Source organism: Heptranchias perlo, chromosome 1, assembly GCF_035084215.1.
Source record: "Heptranchias perlo isolate sHepPer1 chromosome 1, sHepPer1.hap1, whole genome shotgun sequence".
Taxonomy (NCBI): domain Eukaryota; kingdom Metazoa; phylum Chordata; class Chondrichthyes; order Hexanchiformes; family Hexanchidae; genus Heptranchias; species Heptranchias perlo.
Genome location: NC_090325.1, coordinates 58,682,063 through 58,702,036, shown reverse-complemented (window position 1 = coordinate 58,702,036; position 19,974 = coordinate 58,682,063). Strand labels below are relative to the sequence as shown.

Below are 19,974 nucleotides of genomic sequence, written 5' to 3'. Positions count from 1 at the left end.
CAGGCACATGGGAACAACACCACCTGCACGTTCCCCTCCAAGTCACACACCATCCCGACTTGGAAATATATCGCCGTTCCTTCATTGTCCCTTGGTCAAAATCCTGGAACTCCCTTCCTAACAGCACTGTGGGAGAACCTTCACCACACGGACTGCAGCGGTTCAAGAAGGCGGCTCACCACCACCTTCTCAAGGGCAATTAGGGATGGGCAATAAATGCCGGCCTCGCCAGCGACGCCCACATCCCATGAACGAATAAAAAAAAAAGCTCTAACTAAGCTTAGAGCTGAAGATGAAAATTTACCCCGAGTCCTTCATAAGAAAAAATTCTGTCCTACTTTTAGACAATTCCTTCATTCAAATTTTAGTCACATTTATGTTCAATCATAAAAGCATTGTTAAAAATTTAGTTTTTGTTTTCCATGTTTCCATACTACATCATTTTTTTCAAAGTATATTAGAATTATTTAATTTTTCAAACAACTCACAGCACCATCGGGAACTAATTACAACAAAGACTTTATTTGTCTGATTCAATTTCCAACATTTGTTAGTTGTTGCTTTAGTCTTGGAACTAATGGTAGTGTTAATCTTGTACCTTAAGTTAAAGTTTTAGTCTTTCTTTATATGCTTCATAAAAAGTATGGTCCTAATTTTCATCTTAGATAATGAAAATACAATCATTTTCACCGACACAAACACTGCTTGAAGATTGAGCTGGGCTTCCTGAGTGAAAAAGAACTCAAAAGTCTCTCTTGCATTTGGGAGACTTGCACCTGGACATTGTTGTCAACGTGACGTCTCCTGCTAAGAGTGATGTTCCACTGATTCCTTCGTTTACAAGACCATAGCTAAAAATTCAGCATCCAAGCCTTAAAATACTCTTTTTGCTATTCAGGCATTACTCACACACTGTGAGAACCTGTCCAAATAATGAGTGGCTTTGGGAATCACGGTTCCATTACATCATGGGATCACCCCCCCCCACCCTCCCACCACGCGACCCTTCGCTCCCTTACTGCACAATCAGGCCCAGGATCTGCTCAAAAGTCCACTTTTTTAATCTGTAGTTTTGAGACAACCTCTCCAAACCGCCGACATTACTTCTGTTTGACTTCCATAGGCCTGCAGCTTTAAAGCGAGGTTTAGAAGAGATAAGCACTGTATAGCTTTTAGCCCTTTAAAGTGCTTAGTCGTTATCGGTCTTATCTGATTCTCTTCTAATTGATTCCTCATGCTCCGGTTCAGCTGGGACCAACTTCTCCTTACCAAAACTTCAGGATAGCTAATCCAGGACAATTACCAATTTTGGGCACGGGATCCACTGTTCTTTAAAGTTTTCATGCATTCAGCAGGCTTAGTCAATAAAGTAATATATACCACAGACTCGCAGGCACACCAGCTGGGGGATTTCTACAACCCTCCGAGATCTCTGCGCTCCTCCAATTCTTGCCTCTTGCGCATCCCCGATTTTAATCGCTCCACCATTGCTGGGCATGCCTTCAGCTGCCTAGGCCCTAAGTTCTGGAATTCCCTCCCTAAACCTCTCCGCCTCTCCACCTCTCTCCTCCTTTAAGTCGCTCCTTAAAATCTACCTCTTTGACCTCTTTTGGCCTGACCTAATAGCTCTTTATATGGCTCGGTGTCAAATTTTGTCTGATAACCCTCCTGTAAGGCACTATATGAAAGCAAGTTATTGTTGTTCTCTATTCATGTCCAATGGTGGACAATTTATGCCAAGATAGAGCTTGATACCTCAGCTAACCCCGCTGCCTCCAAGCCGCCGTAATGTTAGGTGGCTCGACCAGGGAAAGGTAGAATCCATGCCAGGGAAAGGTAGAATCCTTGGTGGGGGGGGGGGGGGGGGAGGTGGGTAGAGAGAAATGGAACAGCAGAGGTCCAGGTTGGGTTTATGGTGCCAGGAGAACCTCTCCTGCTGCTCCAGTCCTCTTCAGCTGGGCCTCCAGCTTTTACTGGCCGGAGTGTCCATGGCACATGCTCGGGCTAGTTCAGTCCAAAAATGGGTATCAGGGTCCTACTGACATTATGGTACCCCAATTTCCATTTAAAATGGGCCTAGCATCTGACATGTGGGCTGAAGGGAATCCATAGTCACCTCATGTTTCAGGAATCTGTTTGAGGATGAAGGACTCGTGAGGAGGATGAGGAGAAAGTTAATGAGGGGGATGATGGCGACGAGGGTGCACCCAACAATAGTACTGCATAAACCAGTTTTAGGTTTAGAGACATTCAATGTCCCAGTGCTGCAGGTTTACATGCTGCTCCAAGCAGTGTTCCACTGGCCCAGGCATAACCGTAAAGGAATATAGTTTTCACACAAATGTATGAGGAATTCAAAGGGTTAGACTTAATGGGATTGTGGGCGAGAAACAACAGGAACCAGCCTTAATGCAGTAATACACGTGGTTAAAAACACACAACCATGCTATGAGGCAAAAACAGTGAAACAAAGGATGGGTCTGTTTGTCCAAACATGTCACTAAGCAACTAGATTCCAGAATCAAGGAAGAAGGATTGATGGGCCCCTAAAAGTGTTGATAATGGAACCATCTATGGGTAGCTTAAATTTGCTGCAGTGAAAAGGGGGGGGGCCAGAGGTTAACTCAGTGTATAAGGAGCCAGCCCCTACTCAGACTCAGGGTAGAGGAATAGGAAAGAAAGTAAAGGCGGGTAAACGAGAACGAGTGTACGTGAATGAAGGAATAAGGTCGCGGCTTCTAGCCAAAGGACAATGGGGTAATATAATTCTCAATTGTGCTTTGTAAACTACTGCTTAAATACAGTAATGCATTGATTCTTGCTTGTGCTAAATAATATCATATGGCTATTAACCATTATGGTGTCAGTCTCGAACAAATGAACAGAGAGTCAAATTGACTACATAACCTATTCCTCCCAAATATCACACAAGTACAACGGGGCTTCTCATGCCTTCGAATCTTTGGGCAAACGCAACAGGAGAGTGGTCTAATGTTTCGCGGTAAGGGAGCTTTCAGGGAAGTTGTTTTAGGTTATTATATGTCAGAAAGAAGTAGGCTAGTAGACCTTGTGCCTTTATACAGTACAGTAGTAGGGGATCATGTAGCAGGCAATTCCAATGGCATCAATGAAACAAAGCCATTCAATGTCCCAGAACCAATCAGGATTAAACAAGTTCTTATGTCGTGAGGAATGCCATTGCAGAAGAATGGTGGAGGCCAAACAAGGCAGATATTCATATTGTTTTCTTCACTTTAAAAACCCAATTACAATACTGATACTTCCTGCTTCTTTATTTCTACATTTTTCAGAGAAAACATGCATGTGTCAATGCAAAAAATAAGGAGTTAACTTTTGTTTGAAGAAACACCCCTATTTGCTATTCAGTCAAGTGAAAGTGACTGTATTTGTATGACATATGTATGTTCGTACATTGAACTCCCCAAATACAATCACTTTCATTTGACTGATTAACAAATAGGGATGTTTCTTCAAACAAAAGTTAACTCCTTATTTTTTGCATTGACACATGCATGTTTTGTTTAACTGTCCCTCTGTTCTGCACCCATGCAGCCTCTACTTACTTCAAAAGCCTGGAGCAAGCTGCAATTTTCTCCATGACTTTGCCATCAATCCAATTTTGTGCTATACTGACAGGCAATATACTTGTTGCAAATGAGAAATAGTAGGTTGAGTATATCGACCTCCAAACAGTCCAACCTAACTTGAATTTTCTGTTTAAAAATATCCTACCTGGAATAAGGGCCGTACTGATGACTATATCCACCTCTCGACACTGCTTAGCAAACAGCTTCATCTCCTCTTCAATGAACTCCTTGGACATTTCTTTGGCATAACCTCCTGCACCTTCTCCAGACTCTTTTACATTAACTTCCAACGGTTCCGCACCCAGAGACTTAAACTGCTCAAGAGCTGCGGCTCTGTGGAAGCAAATCATAATTTAAAATTTAATAGTGATTTTACACATCCCAGGGTGAATCTTGGCTTTGTGCGATAGTGTAAAATGGGTGACAGCAAGTCGGCATCTCTCCCGATTTTTATTTCCATTGAAGTTCTACTTTTTTAAAAATATATTTCTCACACATTTCCCCCCCCCACAACCTCCTCCAGACATTGACTCCCTGCTAGAGTACAGTTTTATAGTTGCCAATCACCCCGTGGTACCTCACCCAATTAGGCATTATTCACGTATGAGATTTCATAGTGATTGTTGGCAAGGTATTTGGGTTAAGGGCATCACGGCCAAGCCCAACCTTGTTTTCAGCTCATGTCTACACACACACTTCCATGCAGGGCTGCTAGACAGCAATCAGGAGCAGGAACCCAGGCTCATTTTCCCTTCTCCAACTTTCAACGTAGGACAGTAGACTACTATGCAAAGCATTCCTGTGCACAGAATTTCTAGGTGCCCAGCAGAGTTACAGACAAAGTTGCTAAACATATCCTTTGGTGGTAAAAGGCCACTCTGCCAAAAGGTGGAAGCTGTACTTCAGTTCCGTTGTTGTTTTTTGTAATTTTGAGGAGATAGCACCCAGCAGATCAGCTGCCCCGTTCACAGGCAAAACTAGCATCAATGGTCCTCTTGACAGTCATTCCCGGTTGTAGAGAAGTGCACCAAGTCCTATGAAGATTCAGCATGCTCAACCATGAAAAAAGTGCAGCATTTCAAACGCTGCAACATATGGCAGCCAAAATAGTCATGAAGTTGGTATTTGAAATAAAGCTTCAATGTCTACGGTGGAATTCACAATGCGACAAAGACCAAAAGAAACAGTCAACATATATGCTTTTTCAAAACAAACTATTTGTTTATTTACTAGTCGATCATCCTTGGCATTGCACACAGGGAAGTCACGACCAATTGTTGTCTTCAGGTGAACTGTAGTTAGAGTCCAGGGGATATTTGGACCCAGGCGTGCAGATGTAATTCAGGCCCGACATTCTAGCCCTGATTTCACCTCAGGACAGGAGGTCTGGGCGTAGCCAGCGAGGCAAACGGCAGGCTCGCTCCGATTCGCCAACATGAGACCCAGACCATTTTAACTCCTGGGCCTTATTACCATACTCCAGGTCTGAGTGATGCCCGAACCTGGCGTGAATAATGTGGAGGGTGGCAGATGGGATCGGGATGAAAGAGAGAAGATAGGAGGGCGAAGACAAAAGAGAGGAAGATGAAGAGAGAAGAGGGGAAGATGAAGCAAGAAGAGAGAAGGGTGGAAAGAGAAGAGAGGAGGGCAAAGACAGAAGAGAGTGAAGACAGAAGAGAGGAGGGTGAAGAGAGAAGAGCAAAAAGAATGTAAAGGAGAGAGAAGAGGAGAGGCAAATTCATATTCTCAAACTGCCATAGTAGAATTTTAAGTCATACTCTCTGGATTACTAGAATGGATTATTAGTCTAGGCCTCTGGATTACTAATCCAGTAACATTAGCACCACGCAACCGTACCCATGAATTAAACTGTGGAAGTAGGAAAGATGACACAGATTCAAGATGGTAAAAGATAAATTTAGGACTTATGTCAGGAAATACTTCTACACACAAACAGGGATCACTGTATGGAATGCATTCAGATAGAGCAGTGGAGGCAAAAAATTTGGAATCATTTCAGAAACAATTGGATGCTACAATGGGGCACTCTAGTATATCTCTGGATGGATGAGTTAAGAAGGGCTGAATGGCCTTCCTTGTGCATAATCTTCTTGTGATCACCTTGTTTTCCAGAAATTCATCCAATAGTTTCTTGAGGGACTGCAAGGAATCAGTCTCCACAACCTCTTCTAGAATCCTGTTCCACTGATCAATCATTGTCTAGGGAAATGATTTATAAACATATAAATAATAAAAGGGTAGTCAAAGGAAGCGTGGGACCGATTTGGGACAAAAAAGGAGATCTTCTTGTGGAGGCAGAGAGCATGGCTGAGGTACTAAATGAATACTTTGCATCCGTCTTCACTGGAGAAGAGGATGCTGCCATTGTAGCAGTAAAGGAGGAGGTAGTAGTGATATTGGATAGGATAAAAATAGAGGGTTGATGAGGGTAGTGTGGTTGATGTTGTGTATATGGACTTTCAAAAGGCATTTGATAAAGTACCCACATAATACACTTGTTAGCAAAATTAAAGCCCATGGGATTAAAGGGACAGTGGCAGCACGGATACAAAATTGGTTAGGGGACAGAAAGCAGAGAGCAGTGGTGAACGGTTGTTTTTCAGTCTGGAGGGAAGTATACAGCGGTGTTCCCCAGGGGTCAGTATTAGGACCAATGCTCATTTTGATATATATCAATGGCCTGGACTTGGGTAAACGGGGTATAATTTCAAAGTCTGCAGATGACATGAAATTCGGAAATGTAGTAAATAATGTGGAGGATAGTACAGACTTCAGGAGGACATAGACAGAGTGGTGAAATGGTCAGGCACATGGCAGATGAAATTTAATGCAGAGAAGTGTGAAGTGATACATTTTGGTAGGAAGAACGAGGAGAGGCAATATAAACTAAATGGTACAATTTTAAAGGGGGTGCAGGAATAGAGAGACCTGGGGGAGCACATACACAAATCTTTGAAGGTGGCAGGACAAGTTGAGAAGGCTGTTAAAAAAGCATATGGGATCCTGGGCTTTGTTAATAGAGGCATAGAGTACAAAAGTAAGGAAGTTATGCTAAACTTTTATAAAACACTGGTTAGACCTCAGCTGGAGTATTGTGTTCAATTCTGGGCATCACACTTTAGGAAGGATGTCAAGGCCTTAGAGAGAATGCAGAAAAGATTTAATAGAATGGTGCCAGGGATGAGGGAATTCAATTATGTGGAGAGACTGGAGAAGCTGGGGTTATTCTCCTTAGAACAGAGAAGGTTAAGGGGAGATTTGACAGAGGTGTTCAAAATCATGAACGGTTTTGACAGAGTTAATAAGAAGAAACTGTTTCCATTGGCAGAAGGATCGGTAACCAGAGGGCACGGATTTAAGGCCTCTCTGTCCTTGGCCTCCTACACTGTTCCAGTGAAGATCAAGGGAAGCTCGAGGAACAGCACCTCATCTTTCGACTGGGCACTTTACAACCTTCCGGATTCATCATTGATTTCAATAAGTTCAGATCATAACCACTGCTCCCATTTTCGCAGACAGCAGGTGCTGGTAATGGTTCTGATGTTGCCATTTACAGCTCCTCTAGACCCATCTTTACCTGTCCCATTACCACCCTCCTTGCCTTGCACCATCATCCCTTTTGTCATTTAATCACTCCTGCCCTCCACCCTCTCACAGGCTTTCCCTTTTGTTCTTTCCTCCCCCCCCCCCCCCACCACACACTCCTCTCCCCTTTCCCTGGCTCTGTACTTGCTTAAAAACTGTTAAATCTTTCACTTCTTCCAGTTCTGATGAAAGGTCATCGACCTAAAACGTTAACTCTGTTGCTTTCTCCACAAATGCTGCCTGACTTGCTGAGTATTTCCAGTATTTTCTGTTCTTATGACACAGATTTAAGGTGATCGGCAAAAGAACCAGAGGCAACATGAGGAAACACTTTTTTACACAGCGAGTTGTAATGATCTGGAATGCACTGCCTGAAAGGGCAGTGGAAGCAGATTCAGAAGTAACTTTCAAAAGGGAATTGGATAAATACTTGAAGGGAAAAAATGTAAGGGCTGTGGGGAAAGAGCAGGGGAATGGGACTAAATAGATAGCTCTTTCCAAGAGCCAGCACAGGCACGATGGGCCAAATGGCCTCCTCCTGTGCTCTGCCTACTATGATACTATGAAAAGTAAAACTTCCGGACATTAAACCTCACCCTTTGCTTCCTCAGTTTCTACAGATATCTTAGTTCTACCTGTCCCCATCATCTCAAACACACTATCTACTTGCACGACAAACACCTCGATCAGATCCCCTCTAAGTCTCTGTCTCTCCAGTGAGTACAAACCCAAGGCATCTAGTCTATCTTCATAGCTCAATGATCTCAGGTCGGGGGTCATCTTCGTTGTCCCTCTCTGCACCTTCCCCAGTGTCACAATGTCCTTCTTCAGGTCAGGGACCAGAGACTAATTTACAGAAACACTGACCCTGTGTAAGGGTGGGGGGGGGGGAAATCAAAATTCACACCACGAACATGGAATTGTCCACTTAATGTATAGCACGTCAGAGAAATTGAATAAAGTCTTCCACCACTAGTGCAATTTAGACCTCGTCTGACCAGGCTTTAAAACCTCTGAAATACAGAATGCAAAATATGATTCCTCAGAAATAATGGCCCAGAAATTGCTCTGAGTGGCGAACGAACAGCAGTTTGCCGCTCCATAGATACTCACCCACAAACTTACCGCGTGAAGTTCCTCTAATTCAAAGCTGAAAAGAATCCAGCGTTAACTCCAGCGGAGCTAGGACCACGCGAGCGATGAGAGGATCACTCTCTCTCCTCCACCAATCAGAGTGCAGCATTTTTGACAAGCCACGAAGAGTCAGTGAGTCAAAAGCAGGAAGTGAAAGGTAAAAAATTAAAAAGTGAAAGGTAAAAAATTAAAAACCTTATAAAAACAGTTAGAGACAGCGAAATAAAGAGAGGGTAAGAAATATCAAATTAAAAGAGACAAAAGAGATAGAAAGAAAAAGTAAAAAAATTTTTTTTAAAGTTTAAATTTTAAATGTCCAACAACTCTTAAAATCACAATTAATGAGACTCCACATTTTTAAAATTTAATTTTCAATGCCAGCGAGGTTGTTTGGCAGTCTTTAAGACTTACCATGTCGCTAAATCTTAGTTTAGAGCTGATATTTTTGAGCGTACCTTTTTTGGTGGCAATATTATTTAGTTTCCAGCTGGGCAGGAGAGTAAGTTGGCGCTGGTCCATTGATTCCAGCTGGCAAGGTCCCTTTAACCCGAGTCTGTCATATCGCCAGCGAACCAGGAAGAGCACGTTCTAGATTTCCGCGTTTGACTGCTCGTGTGGTCGCTGGAACTTGCTTTTCGATTTCGCCACTAATAACAGTGAGCACTGTTGAGCTCAGCATTATTTTAGAAGCAATTTCTGGCCCAATATCCATTATGAAACTTTTCCCATTACAAATACTTTTAACAGTAAACCTATAACTCTTGCGTTCACTACCGCGTATTAACATTTTGGAACATCAATTTTGACAGTACAATTGTATTACTACATTATGTTAAGTAGGTAAGCATCTGTTTCAAAATATGCTTGTGAAAATTTATGGTTATGTCTAATAATCTATGAGTATTTACAAAATCGTTCAATCCAAACTAAGCCACATGAAAGGAAGATCCACAATATAAAAGAGCACTATATGGGGCAAATGATCCCAGAACTCATTTAATAACCGTGTCAGATAGCAGTGCCAAATTAGGACTCATGCAAATTTTATATGAAACAACCGTCATGTCAGATGGGAACAAAGATATAGGACAATGTGATCCACATAAACATTTTATTCGAAGCAACACAGAAAATGTTTAAAATGGATTCTTAATTTATTTAAAGTTAAAGAAAATAGCATTAATTACAATTTTTTCTTCTTTTCCCACAAATCTTCCCCCTCCTCCTCTCCTAAAGACGTTGGCCCAGAAATTCTTGGGCGGGTGTCCATTCCGTGGATCCTCCAACCACCCTAGCCCTAGGCCGGAGATCCTGTCCCAAATCCCAGGGATGGTAACATTTGCATGGCAGGGATGGGCCGCCTGCAATGGTTTAGCAGCACCCGGCCCAGCACAGCCCAATCTTGTAAGGCGGAACAGCCCACAGTTGTTTCCTGAGACTCGATGGGGCCGAAGAAAGAAAATCACTTTTCTTCAGCCTTCGGCTCCGAATGAGCTAAATAGCCTCCAGACAAGGTCATCGATCCCCTCCAGGATCAATATCTTAGTCTAGTATTGGTCTTGGGCCTTTCAAAAGGCCTTGAAAGGGTCTCACGTCAGCTCTCAGCAGCCAACAGGCCCCCTTGACATATGGGGCAGGGAGAGGGGAGTGGACTGAAGAACTGCCCACAGCCCCACTCCGAAATTTAAATGAGTATGGAAAACGGGGTGAAATCCTGGTGAACCCGAGATTCCCCCACAAATTCCAAACCCCCGGGTCAGTCTTTCTGCCCTCTCCAGCGCCCAAAATTTCAGAGCCGTTGAGGCCATGCTGGGGTACAGTTCCCCGTTGCCCTTCAGCATCTCACCCTAGTCGTCATTATTCACACGTGAGCAAGCCATTCAACTCCGGGCCATCTCCGCCGAGCCTGATCCTTCCTCACCCAAAGTCCCACATGTACACTTCCGACAAGAGCATTGGACAACGATCAAGAACAGAAATTCTCAGCAATCTTTTCCTTCCCTCACCCAGGAAAGCTGAGGCCAAATGGAGCATTGCCATCTTGGATCAATTAATTCAGCACAGCCTGGGAATCAAAACTGGGATCTTAGAATCATACAAAGGTTACAGCACGGAAGGAGGCCATTCGGCCCATCGAGTCCGCGCCAGCTCTATGCAAGAGCAATCCAGCTAGGCCCACACCCCCGCCCTTTCCCCGTAGCCCTGCAAATTTTTTCCTTTCAAGTACTTATCCAGTTTCCTTTTGAAAGCCACGATTGAATCTGCCTCCACCACCCCCTCGGGCAGTGCATTCCAGATCATAACCATTCGCTGTGTGAAACAGTTTTTCCTCATGTCACCTTTCGTTCCTTTGCCAATCACCTTAAATCTATGTCCTCTGGTTCTTGACCCTTCCACCAATGGGAACAGTTTCTCTTTATCTACTCTGTCTAGACCCTTCATGATTTTGAATACCTCTATCAAATCTCCTCGCAACCGTCTCTGTTCCAAGGAGAACAACCCCAGTTTCTCCAGTCTATCCACGTAACTAAAGTCCCTCATCCCTGGAATCATTCTAGTAAATCTTTTCTGCACCATCTCTAATGCCTTCACATCTTTCCTAAAGTCCAGTGCCCCGAACTGGACACAATACTCCAGTTGAGGTTGAACTAGTGTTTTATAAAGGTTCTTCATAACCTCCTTGCGTTTGTACTCTATGCCTCTATTTATAAAGCCCAGGATCCCGTATGCTTTCTCTACCTGCCCTGCCACTTTCAACAATTTGTGCACATATACCCCCAGATCTCTCTGTTCCTGTACCCCTTTTAGAATTGCGCCCTCTAGTTTATGTTACCTCTCCTCGTTCTTCCTACCGAAATGTATCACTTCGCATTTTTCTGCGTTAAATTTCATTTGCCACTGAAAATCTTCCTAAAACCTGGAAGATAACCCCTAGTTTTAAAACAAAAGACCTGGCCCACTAATAAGGGATGTTATCCCCTAAACTTTGAAACCTAATTACGTTTTTAAGACTATGAATCAGTTAACAAAAATGGATCCATGCAAGTTGTTTTAATATGATGAAGGGTTCAAATATCACTGGAGAAATGTTGAAAATTAGGCAGGTTAGGAGTCAGTAGGAAAGTTATGTCTGAAAAGAGAAGTCAGGCAGAATATATTTAATAAAGGGTAATAACGTTTTGGAATAAGTTAATAGGAAGCACAATGAAGGAGGTTCCGAAGAGTGGAGATCGTGGGACAGGTAAAAAGACTGCAAGGTAGAGTTGATCTATTAAACAAGCACAGGTTTGTTTAGGGTCATCAGCCTTTTCCCATTCCTAAACATTTTTATGTTCTCAAATTCAGAGGCAGCACATGAGAAATGATGGAATTTACTATCACAGGGACTAGGGGTAAAAATAATCAGATAATCACTCTGAAATACTCCAAATACCATCAACATCCTGGGGGTCACCAGTGACCAGAAACTCAACTGGACCAGCCACATAAATGCCACAGTTACTAGGGCAGGTCAGTGGCTGGGTAGTCTGCAACGAATGTCTCACTTCCTGACTCCCCAAAATCTCTCCACCACCTACAAGGCACAAGTCAGAAGAGTGATTAATGATTCTCCACTTGCCTGGATGAGTGCAGCTGCAACAGCACTGAAGAAGCTCCAGGACAAAGCAGTCCACTTGATTGGCACCCATCCACCACCTTAAACATTCACTCCTTCCACTATCTACAGGATGCACTGCGGCAAATTGCCAAGGCTTCTTCGGCAGCACCTCCCAAACCCGCAACCTCCACCATCTAGAAGGACAAGGGCAGCAGGTGCATGGGGCCACCATCATCTCCAAGTTCCCCTCCAAGTCACAAACTGCCCTGACTTGGACATATATCACCGTTCCTTCATTGTCGTTGGGTCAAAATCCTGGAAATCCCTACCTAACAGTATTGTGGGTCTACCTTCACCACACAGACTGCAGCGGCTCAAGAAAGCTGCTCACCACCACCTGCTCAGGGGCAACTAGGGATGGGCAATAAATACTGGCCTTCCTAGCAACACTCATATCCTGAGAGTGAATTAAAAAAGTTGCCATTCAGAGTAGGATGGAAAAAAAGTTGAATGGATATGGGGAAAGGGTGGGTAAATGTGATTAGAACTATTTGTTCAGGTGGAGGGTAAACACTGACAAGGACTGGTTGGACTGAATGGCTTATTTCCGTGTCATAACTTCTATGTATTTCTACACATTTTCTATGAATAGCAGAGTGGTGTGTGACTGAGAGACTTAGATAAAAATGGGAGATAAATTAAACATCAAAACACCAAGTTATATTTCTTGCATCCCAAATGCATTTCTCTCATTAGGAGAAACCTTGAACTATAAAGACAAACTGAAGTAAAATAATAACTGAATAGCAGAAAAGGATTAACAGCAGATCACATTATCTTGGCTCACTGTATTAGTCATAAACACTGGCAATGAGTGCCACCTGCTGGCTGCTAAGACACTTTGCACTGTTAAATTGTTATGTGAACTATTCCGGGACTGAGAGGCAGTTTGTGGGTTTGAACACATCGCCCTAATGAGATTGGGAAATATTACTAGGAGATGAACCCTCAATTACAGAAGAGTTAAGCAAGCATCTATCCACCATTCTGTCAGATGGACATGCATTTAAAAAACGTCATGTTATGGTATCTTTGGACCCCTTCGCTCAGGATCCTTTCCATGACCCAGACTTTCTCACCTTCCCATCAGATGAGGGTTAGAGCAAAAGCAGGAAAAGAGCGGCTACAGGTATGCAATATTTACAGGGATGCTATTCCCCTGTAACATGCAGTCAAATAAAATCCAATATTCTTCAAATTAAATCACTTCAATCTGGATAATACAATTTAATGACAAGAGCCTGCTGTACCTTGTTATCCACACAGAAACTCACAGAAACAAAAACATATTTATTGAAAAGATTTGACCTTCTCTTTCTCTCAAAAGTCCAGGAAAGCATTGCTGTCTCACAACTACATTCCTATCTCTCTGTTCAAGATCCTCCAATTCAGCTGTCCCCCAATCCACAGCACAAAGACTGAATTCATCAACGTCAAAAATAACAACCATCGCTTGTAGTCTTTCCTCATCATCCCCAATCAGTGCTGGGCCTCAACTATTTACAATCTATATCGATGACTTGGATGACTTCATCCTAGGGTCTTAAAAGAAGTGGCTGCAGAGATAGTAGATGCATTGGTATTAATTTTCCAAAATTCCCTAGATTTTGGAAGGGTCCCATCAGATTGGAAAATAGCAAATGTAACTCCTCTATTCATGAAAGGAGGGAGACAGAAAGCAAGAAACTCCAGGCCAGTTAGCTTAACATCTGTCAAAGGGAAAATGCTAGGATCTATTATTAAGGAGGTTATAGCAGGGCACTTAGAAAATCTCAATGCAATCAGGCAGAGTCAACACGGCTTTGTGAAAGGGAAATCGTGTTTGACTAATTTATTAGAGTTCTTTGAGGAAGTAACAAGCAACGTGGATAAAGAGGATCCTGTGGATGTGGTGTACTTGGATAAATGTGATTAGAACTATTTGTTCAGGCTTTTGACAAGGTGCCACATCAAAGGCTACTACACAAAATAAGAGCTCATGGTGTAGGGGGTAACATATTAGCATGGATAAAGGATTGGTTAGCTAACAGGAAACAGAGAGTAGGCATAAATGGGTCATTTTCAGGTTGGCAAGATGTAACGAGTGGAGTGCCACAGGGATCAGTGCTGGGGCCTCAACTATTTACAATCTATATCAATGACGTGGATGAAGGGACCAAATGTATGGGTGCTAAATTTGCTGATGACACAAAGCTAGGTAGGAAAGTAAGTTGTGAAGAGGACATAAGGAGTCTGCAAAGGGATATAGATAGGTTAAGTGAGTGGGCAAAAATTTGGCAGATGGAGTATAATGTGGGAAAATGTGAACTTGTCCACTTTGGCAAGAGGAATAGAAAAGCAGTAAATTATGTAAATGGAGAGAGATTGCAGAACTCTGAGGTACAGAGGGATCTGGGTGTCCTAGTACATGAATCACAAAAAGTTAGTATGCAGGTACAGCAAGTGATTAGGAAGGCAAATGGAATGTTGTCATTTATTGCAAGGGGAATGGAATATAAAAGTAGAGATGTTTTGCTACAGTTGTACAGGGCATTGGTGAGACCACATCTCGAATACTGTGAGCAGTTTTGGTCTCCTTATTTAAGAAAGGACATAATTGCTTTAGAGGCCATTCAGAGAAGGTTCACTCGACTGATTCCTGGGATGAGGGGGTTATCTTATGAGAAAAGGTTGGACAAGTTGGGCCTGTACACACCAGAGTTTAGAAGAGTGAGAGGTGATCTTATTGAAACATATAAGATCCTGAGGGGACTTGAAGGGGTAGATGCTGAGAGAATGTTTCCCCTTGTGGGAGAGACTAGAACTAGGAGCCACAGTTTAAAGATAAGGGGACTCCCATTTAAGACGGAAATGAGGAGAAATTTTTTCTCTCAGATGGTTGTGAGTCTGTGGAACTCCCTTCCCCAGAGAGCGGTGGAGGAGGGTCATTGAATATTTTTAAGGCTGAGTTAGATAGATTCCTGATCAACAAGGGAGTCAAAGGTTATAGTAGGTAGATGGGAAGATAGGGTTGAGGCCACAATCAGATCAGCCATGATCTTATCAAATGGCAGAGCAGGCTCGAGCGGCCGAATGGCCTACTCCTGCTCTTAATTTGCATGTTCATATGACCGAGTTCAGATTCTGTTCCTATATCTGAACCGCTAATGAGACAACATTCTTTCAATGCCAAAACACAACCCACTCTGCCCCTACCTCTACTCCAACACTGCCAAAGCCCAATCCATGCTTTTATCACCTCAATGTTTAAATTCTCCAATGCTCTCCAAGCTATCCTTCCGATCTCCAAACTCGACCAATTGCAAGTTATTCAGACTGCTATGGCCTGCATCTTTTCTCCAAGAGATTCCACAATATCATCACCCTCATCCACCCCAAACTACTCTGGCTCCCCGTGCCCCGGTGAATTGATTTTAAGATCATCAGCCTCGCTTTCAAATCAATCCATGAGCTTGTTACTTTAGCAGTCTCCTTCTGCTCTCCATTCTTATATGCACCCTCTGCTCCCCCCAAAACTAGGTTATACTTCTCTTTCCCGTGCTTCCTCTGCTCCAGCATTGATATCCATTCCTTCAGCCACTATGCCTCTTCTCTCCCCAAATCCCCTCACATTGCCCCCTCCTTCTCTGCTTCACAAACCTCACTTTTTCTGTGAACATCCTCAAGTGTCAAAGACAGAGCTCACCAGATTCATTGGAGTTCTGCTTACCATTGTAAACAACTTGAGCTACGCGCTTATAGTTTGAGAGACTCCTTGAACCTTTTGTTGTGAGATAGCTGCTTTGTAATTACTGCCAGGTATCCACATTTTTCCAATGGAACTCAAGTGCTGACCCAGAAACAAAACAACGCTGCAGTACAACTGAGGACAAATAAGGGACTTGAAGACAGACCTCCTAAGAAACAAGGACTGTAACCTAAATAAATTCACACTCAACACAAATAAAGAAAAATAGAGGCAAAGATAAAGACATTGGACTTGAAAATAACCAGTAGAAGCAGGATGAAAGGGGGCCTAGCCCATATTAATTGGTTGAAAAAAATGGCAGATAGATGAAATGTAGGATAAATACATTCCAGATAGGAGTAAAGGAAACACATAAAAGGTTGAGTCTCCTTGGATAAGTGACAGCAAAAAAGTGTTTTTTTTTAAAAACAGGCATATGATAAATATAGGGGTCTCATTCAATGACAAAGCCATCTCTAATGACTTCCTTCCATCCCTCACCACCCACATTCCCCTATCTTCTTCCACCCCACTTCCTCCCATCCCAAAGAAATATATCATCACCCCCTCCCCCATTCCAGTTGCTTTATTTTTATTCGTTCATGGAATGTGGACGTCGCTGGCAAGGCCAGCATTTATTGCCCATCCCGAATTGCCCTTGAGAAGGTGGTGGTGAGCCGCCTTCTTGAACCGCTGCAGTCCCTATGGTGAAGGTTCTCCCACAGTGCTGTTAGGAAGGGAGTTCCAGGATTTTGACCCAGCGACGATGAAGGAATGGCGATATATTTCCAAGTCGGGATGGTATGTGACTTGGAGGGGAACGTGCAGGTGGTGTTGTCCCCATGTGCCTGCTGCCCTTGTCCTTCTAGGTGGTAGAGGTCGCGGGTTTGGGAGGTGCTGTCGAAGAAGCCTTGGTGAGTTGGTGCAGTGCATCCTGTGGTTGGTACACACTGCAGCCACGGTGCGCCGGTGGTGAAGGGAGTGAATGTTTAGGGTGGTGGATGGGGTGCCAATCAAGTGGGCTGCTTTGTCCTGGATGGTGTCGAGCTTCTTGAGTGTTGTTGGAGCTGCACTCATCCAGGCAAGTGGAGAGTATTCCATCACACTCCTGACTTGTGCCTTGTAGATGGTGGAAAGGCTTTGGGGAGTCAGGAGGTGAGTCACTCGCCGCAGAATACCCAGCCTCTGACCTGCTCTTGTAGCCACAGTATTTATGTGGCTGGTCCAGTTAAGTTTCTGGTCAATGGTGACCCCTGGGATGTTGATGGTGGGGGATTCAGCGATGGTAATGCCGTTGAATGTCAAGGGGAGGTGGTTAGACTCCCTCTTGTTGAAGATGATCATTGCCTGGCACTTGTCTGGCGCGAATGTTACTTGCCACTTATCAGCCCAAGCCTGGATGTTGTCCAGGTCTTGCTGCATGCGGGCACGGACTGCTTCATTATCTAAGGGGTTGCGAATGGAACTGAACACTGTGCAATCATCAGCGAACATCCCCATTTCTGACCTTATGATGGAGGGAAGGTCATTGATGAAGCAGATGAAGATGGTTGGGTCTAGGACACTGCCCTGAGGAACTCCTGCAGCAATGTCCTGCGGCTGAGATGATTGACCTCCAACAACCATTATCATCTTCCTTTGTGCTAGGTATGACTCCAGCCACAGGAGTTACAGTGCATTTCATCTACTTTCCTTTGGCCTTTCACTCGCCACAATACCTTTGCAGCCATCAACTTGCAGAACCACTCTCTCACTTCCACTTTTGATGCTTTTGTCCTCAACAAAACCTTCATGGTCATTCCCCCTGGTATAGCCTCCAACTTACCTCTCAAGCGCAAAGAAGGGTACGGTAGCATAGTGGTTATGTTACTGGACTAGTAATCCAGAGGCCTGGACTAAAATCCAGAGTCATGAGTTCAAATCCCGCCACGGCAGCTGGCGAATTTAAATTCAATTAATTAAATAAAAATCTGGAATTAAAATACTAGTATCAGTAATGATGGCCATGAAACTACCGGATTGTTGTAAAAACCCATCTGGTTCACTAATGTCCTTCAGGGAAGGAAACCTGCCGTCCTTACCCGGTCTGGCCTAAATGTGACTCCAGACCCACAGCAATGTGGTTGAATTCTGAAATGGCCAAGCAAGCCACTCAGTTGTGAAATCTCGCTACGAAAAGTCATAATAAGAATAAAACCAGACGAACCACCCGGCATCGGACCACGAGGCACCGGACACGACAACGGCAAAACACCAAGCCCAGTCGACCCTGCAAGGTCCTCCTGACTAACATCTGGGGACTTGTGCCAAAATTGGGAGAGCTGTCCCACAGACCAGTCAAGCAACAGCCTGACATAGCCATACTCACAGAATCATACCTTTCAGCCAACGTCCCAGACTCTTCCATCACCATCCCTGGGTAGATCCTGTCCCACCGGCAGGACAGGCCCACCAAAGGAGTGGCACAGTGATATACAGTCAGGAGTGAGTGGCACTGGAGGTCCTCAATATTGACTCTGGACCCCATGAAATCTCAGGACATCAGATCAAACATGGGCAAGGAAACCTCCTGCTGATTACCCTCCCACAGCTGATGAATCAGTCCTCCTCTATGCTGAACACCACTTGGAGGAAGCACTGAGGGTAGCAAGGGCACAAAATGTACTCTGGGTGGGGGACTTCAATGTCCATCACCAAGAGTGGCTCGGTAGCACCACTACTGACCGAGCTGGCCGAGTCCTGAAGGACATAGCTGCTAGACTGGGCCTGCGGCAGGTGGCGAGGGAAAAACTTACTTGACCTCGTCCTCACCAATCTACCTGTCGCAAATGCATCTGTCCATGACAGTATTGGTTGCAGTGACCACCGCACAGTCCTCATGGAGATGAAGTCCTGTCCTCCACACTGAGGACATCATCCAACGTGTTGTGTGGCACTACCACCGTGCTAAATGGGATAGATTCAGAACAGATTTAGCAGCTCAAAACTGGGCATCCATGAGGCGCTGTGGGCCATCAGCAGCAGCAGAATTGTATTCCAGCACAATCTGTAACCTCATGGCACAGCATATTCCTCACTCTACCATTACCACAAGCCAGGGGATCAACCCTGGTTCAATGAGGAGTGTAGAAGAGCATGCCAGGAGCAGCATCAGGCGTACCTAAAAATGAGGTGCCAACCTGGTGAAGCTACAACTCAGGACTACATGCATGCTAAACAGCGGAAGCAACATGCTATAGACAGAGCTAAGCGATTCCACAACCAACGGATCAGATCAAAGCTCTGCAGTCCTGCCACATCCAGTCCTGAATGGTGGTGGACAATTAAACAACTAACGGGAGGAGGAGGCTCTGCAAACATCCCCATCCTCAATGATGGCGGAGTCCAGCACGTGAGTGCAAAAGACAAGGCTGAAGCGTTTGCAACCATCTCAGCAGAAGTGCCGAGTGGATGATCCATCTCAGCCTCCTCCCGATATCCCCACCATCACGGAAGCCAGTCTTCGGCCAAAATCGATTCACTCCATGTGATATCAAGAAACGGCTGAGTGCAGTGGATACAGCAAAGGCTATGGGCCCCGACAACATCCCAGCTGTAGTGCTGAAGACTTGTGCTCTAGAACTAGCTGCGCCTCTAGCCAAGCTGTTCCAGTACAGCTACAACACTGGCATCAACCCGACAATGTGGAAAATTGCCCAGGTATGTCCTGTCCACAAAAAGCAGGACAAATCCAATCCGGCCAATTACCGCCCCATCAGTCTACTCTCAATCATCAGCAAAGTGATGGAAGGTGTCATCGCCAGTGCTATCAAGCGGCATTTACTCACCAATAACCTGCTCACCGATGCTCAGTTTGGGTTCCGCCAGGACCACTCGGCTCCAGACCTCATTACAGCGTTGGTCCAAACATGGACAAAAGAGCTGAATTCCAGAGGTGAGGTGAGAGTGACTGCCCTTGACATCAAGGCAGCATTTGACCGAGTGTGGCACCAAGGAGCCCTAGTAAAATGAAGTCAATGGGAATCAGGGGGAAAACTCTCCAGTGGCTGGAGTCATACCTGGCACAAAGGAAGATGGTAGTGGTTGTTGGAGGCCAATCATCTCAGCCCCAGGACATTGCTGCAGGAGTTCCTCAGTGCAGTGTCCTAGGCCCAACCATCTTCAGCTGCTTCATCAATGACCTTCCCTCCATCATAAGGTCAGAAATGGGGATGTTCGCTGATGACTGCACAGTGTCCAGA

General features: G+C 44.4%; 1 protein-coding gene across 1 annotated transcript in view; it reads right to left on the bottom strand.

Moving 5' to 3' along the window:
* LOC137329941 (NAD(P) transhydrogenase, mitochondrial-like) overlaps window positions 1–19,974 on the bottom strand; it is a 139,065-nt gene that overhangs the window by 89,003 nt on the left and 30,088 nt on the right. Inside the window, exons 6-7 of the mRNA XM_067994498.1 lie at window positions 5,656–5,828; window positions 3,754–3,941 (exon numbers count right to left, since the gene is read on the bottom strand). Coding sequence (XP_067850599.1) covers window positions 3,754–3,941; window positions 5,656–5,828 — 361 coding nt within the window. The remainder of the gene's footprint in view (window positions 1–3,753; window positions 3,942–5,655; window positions 5,829–19,974) is intronic.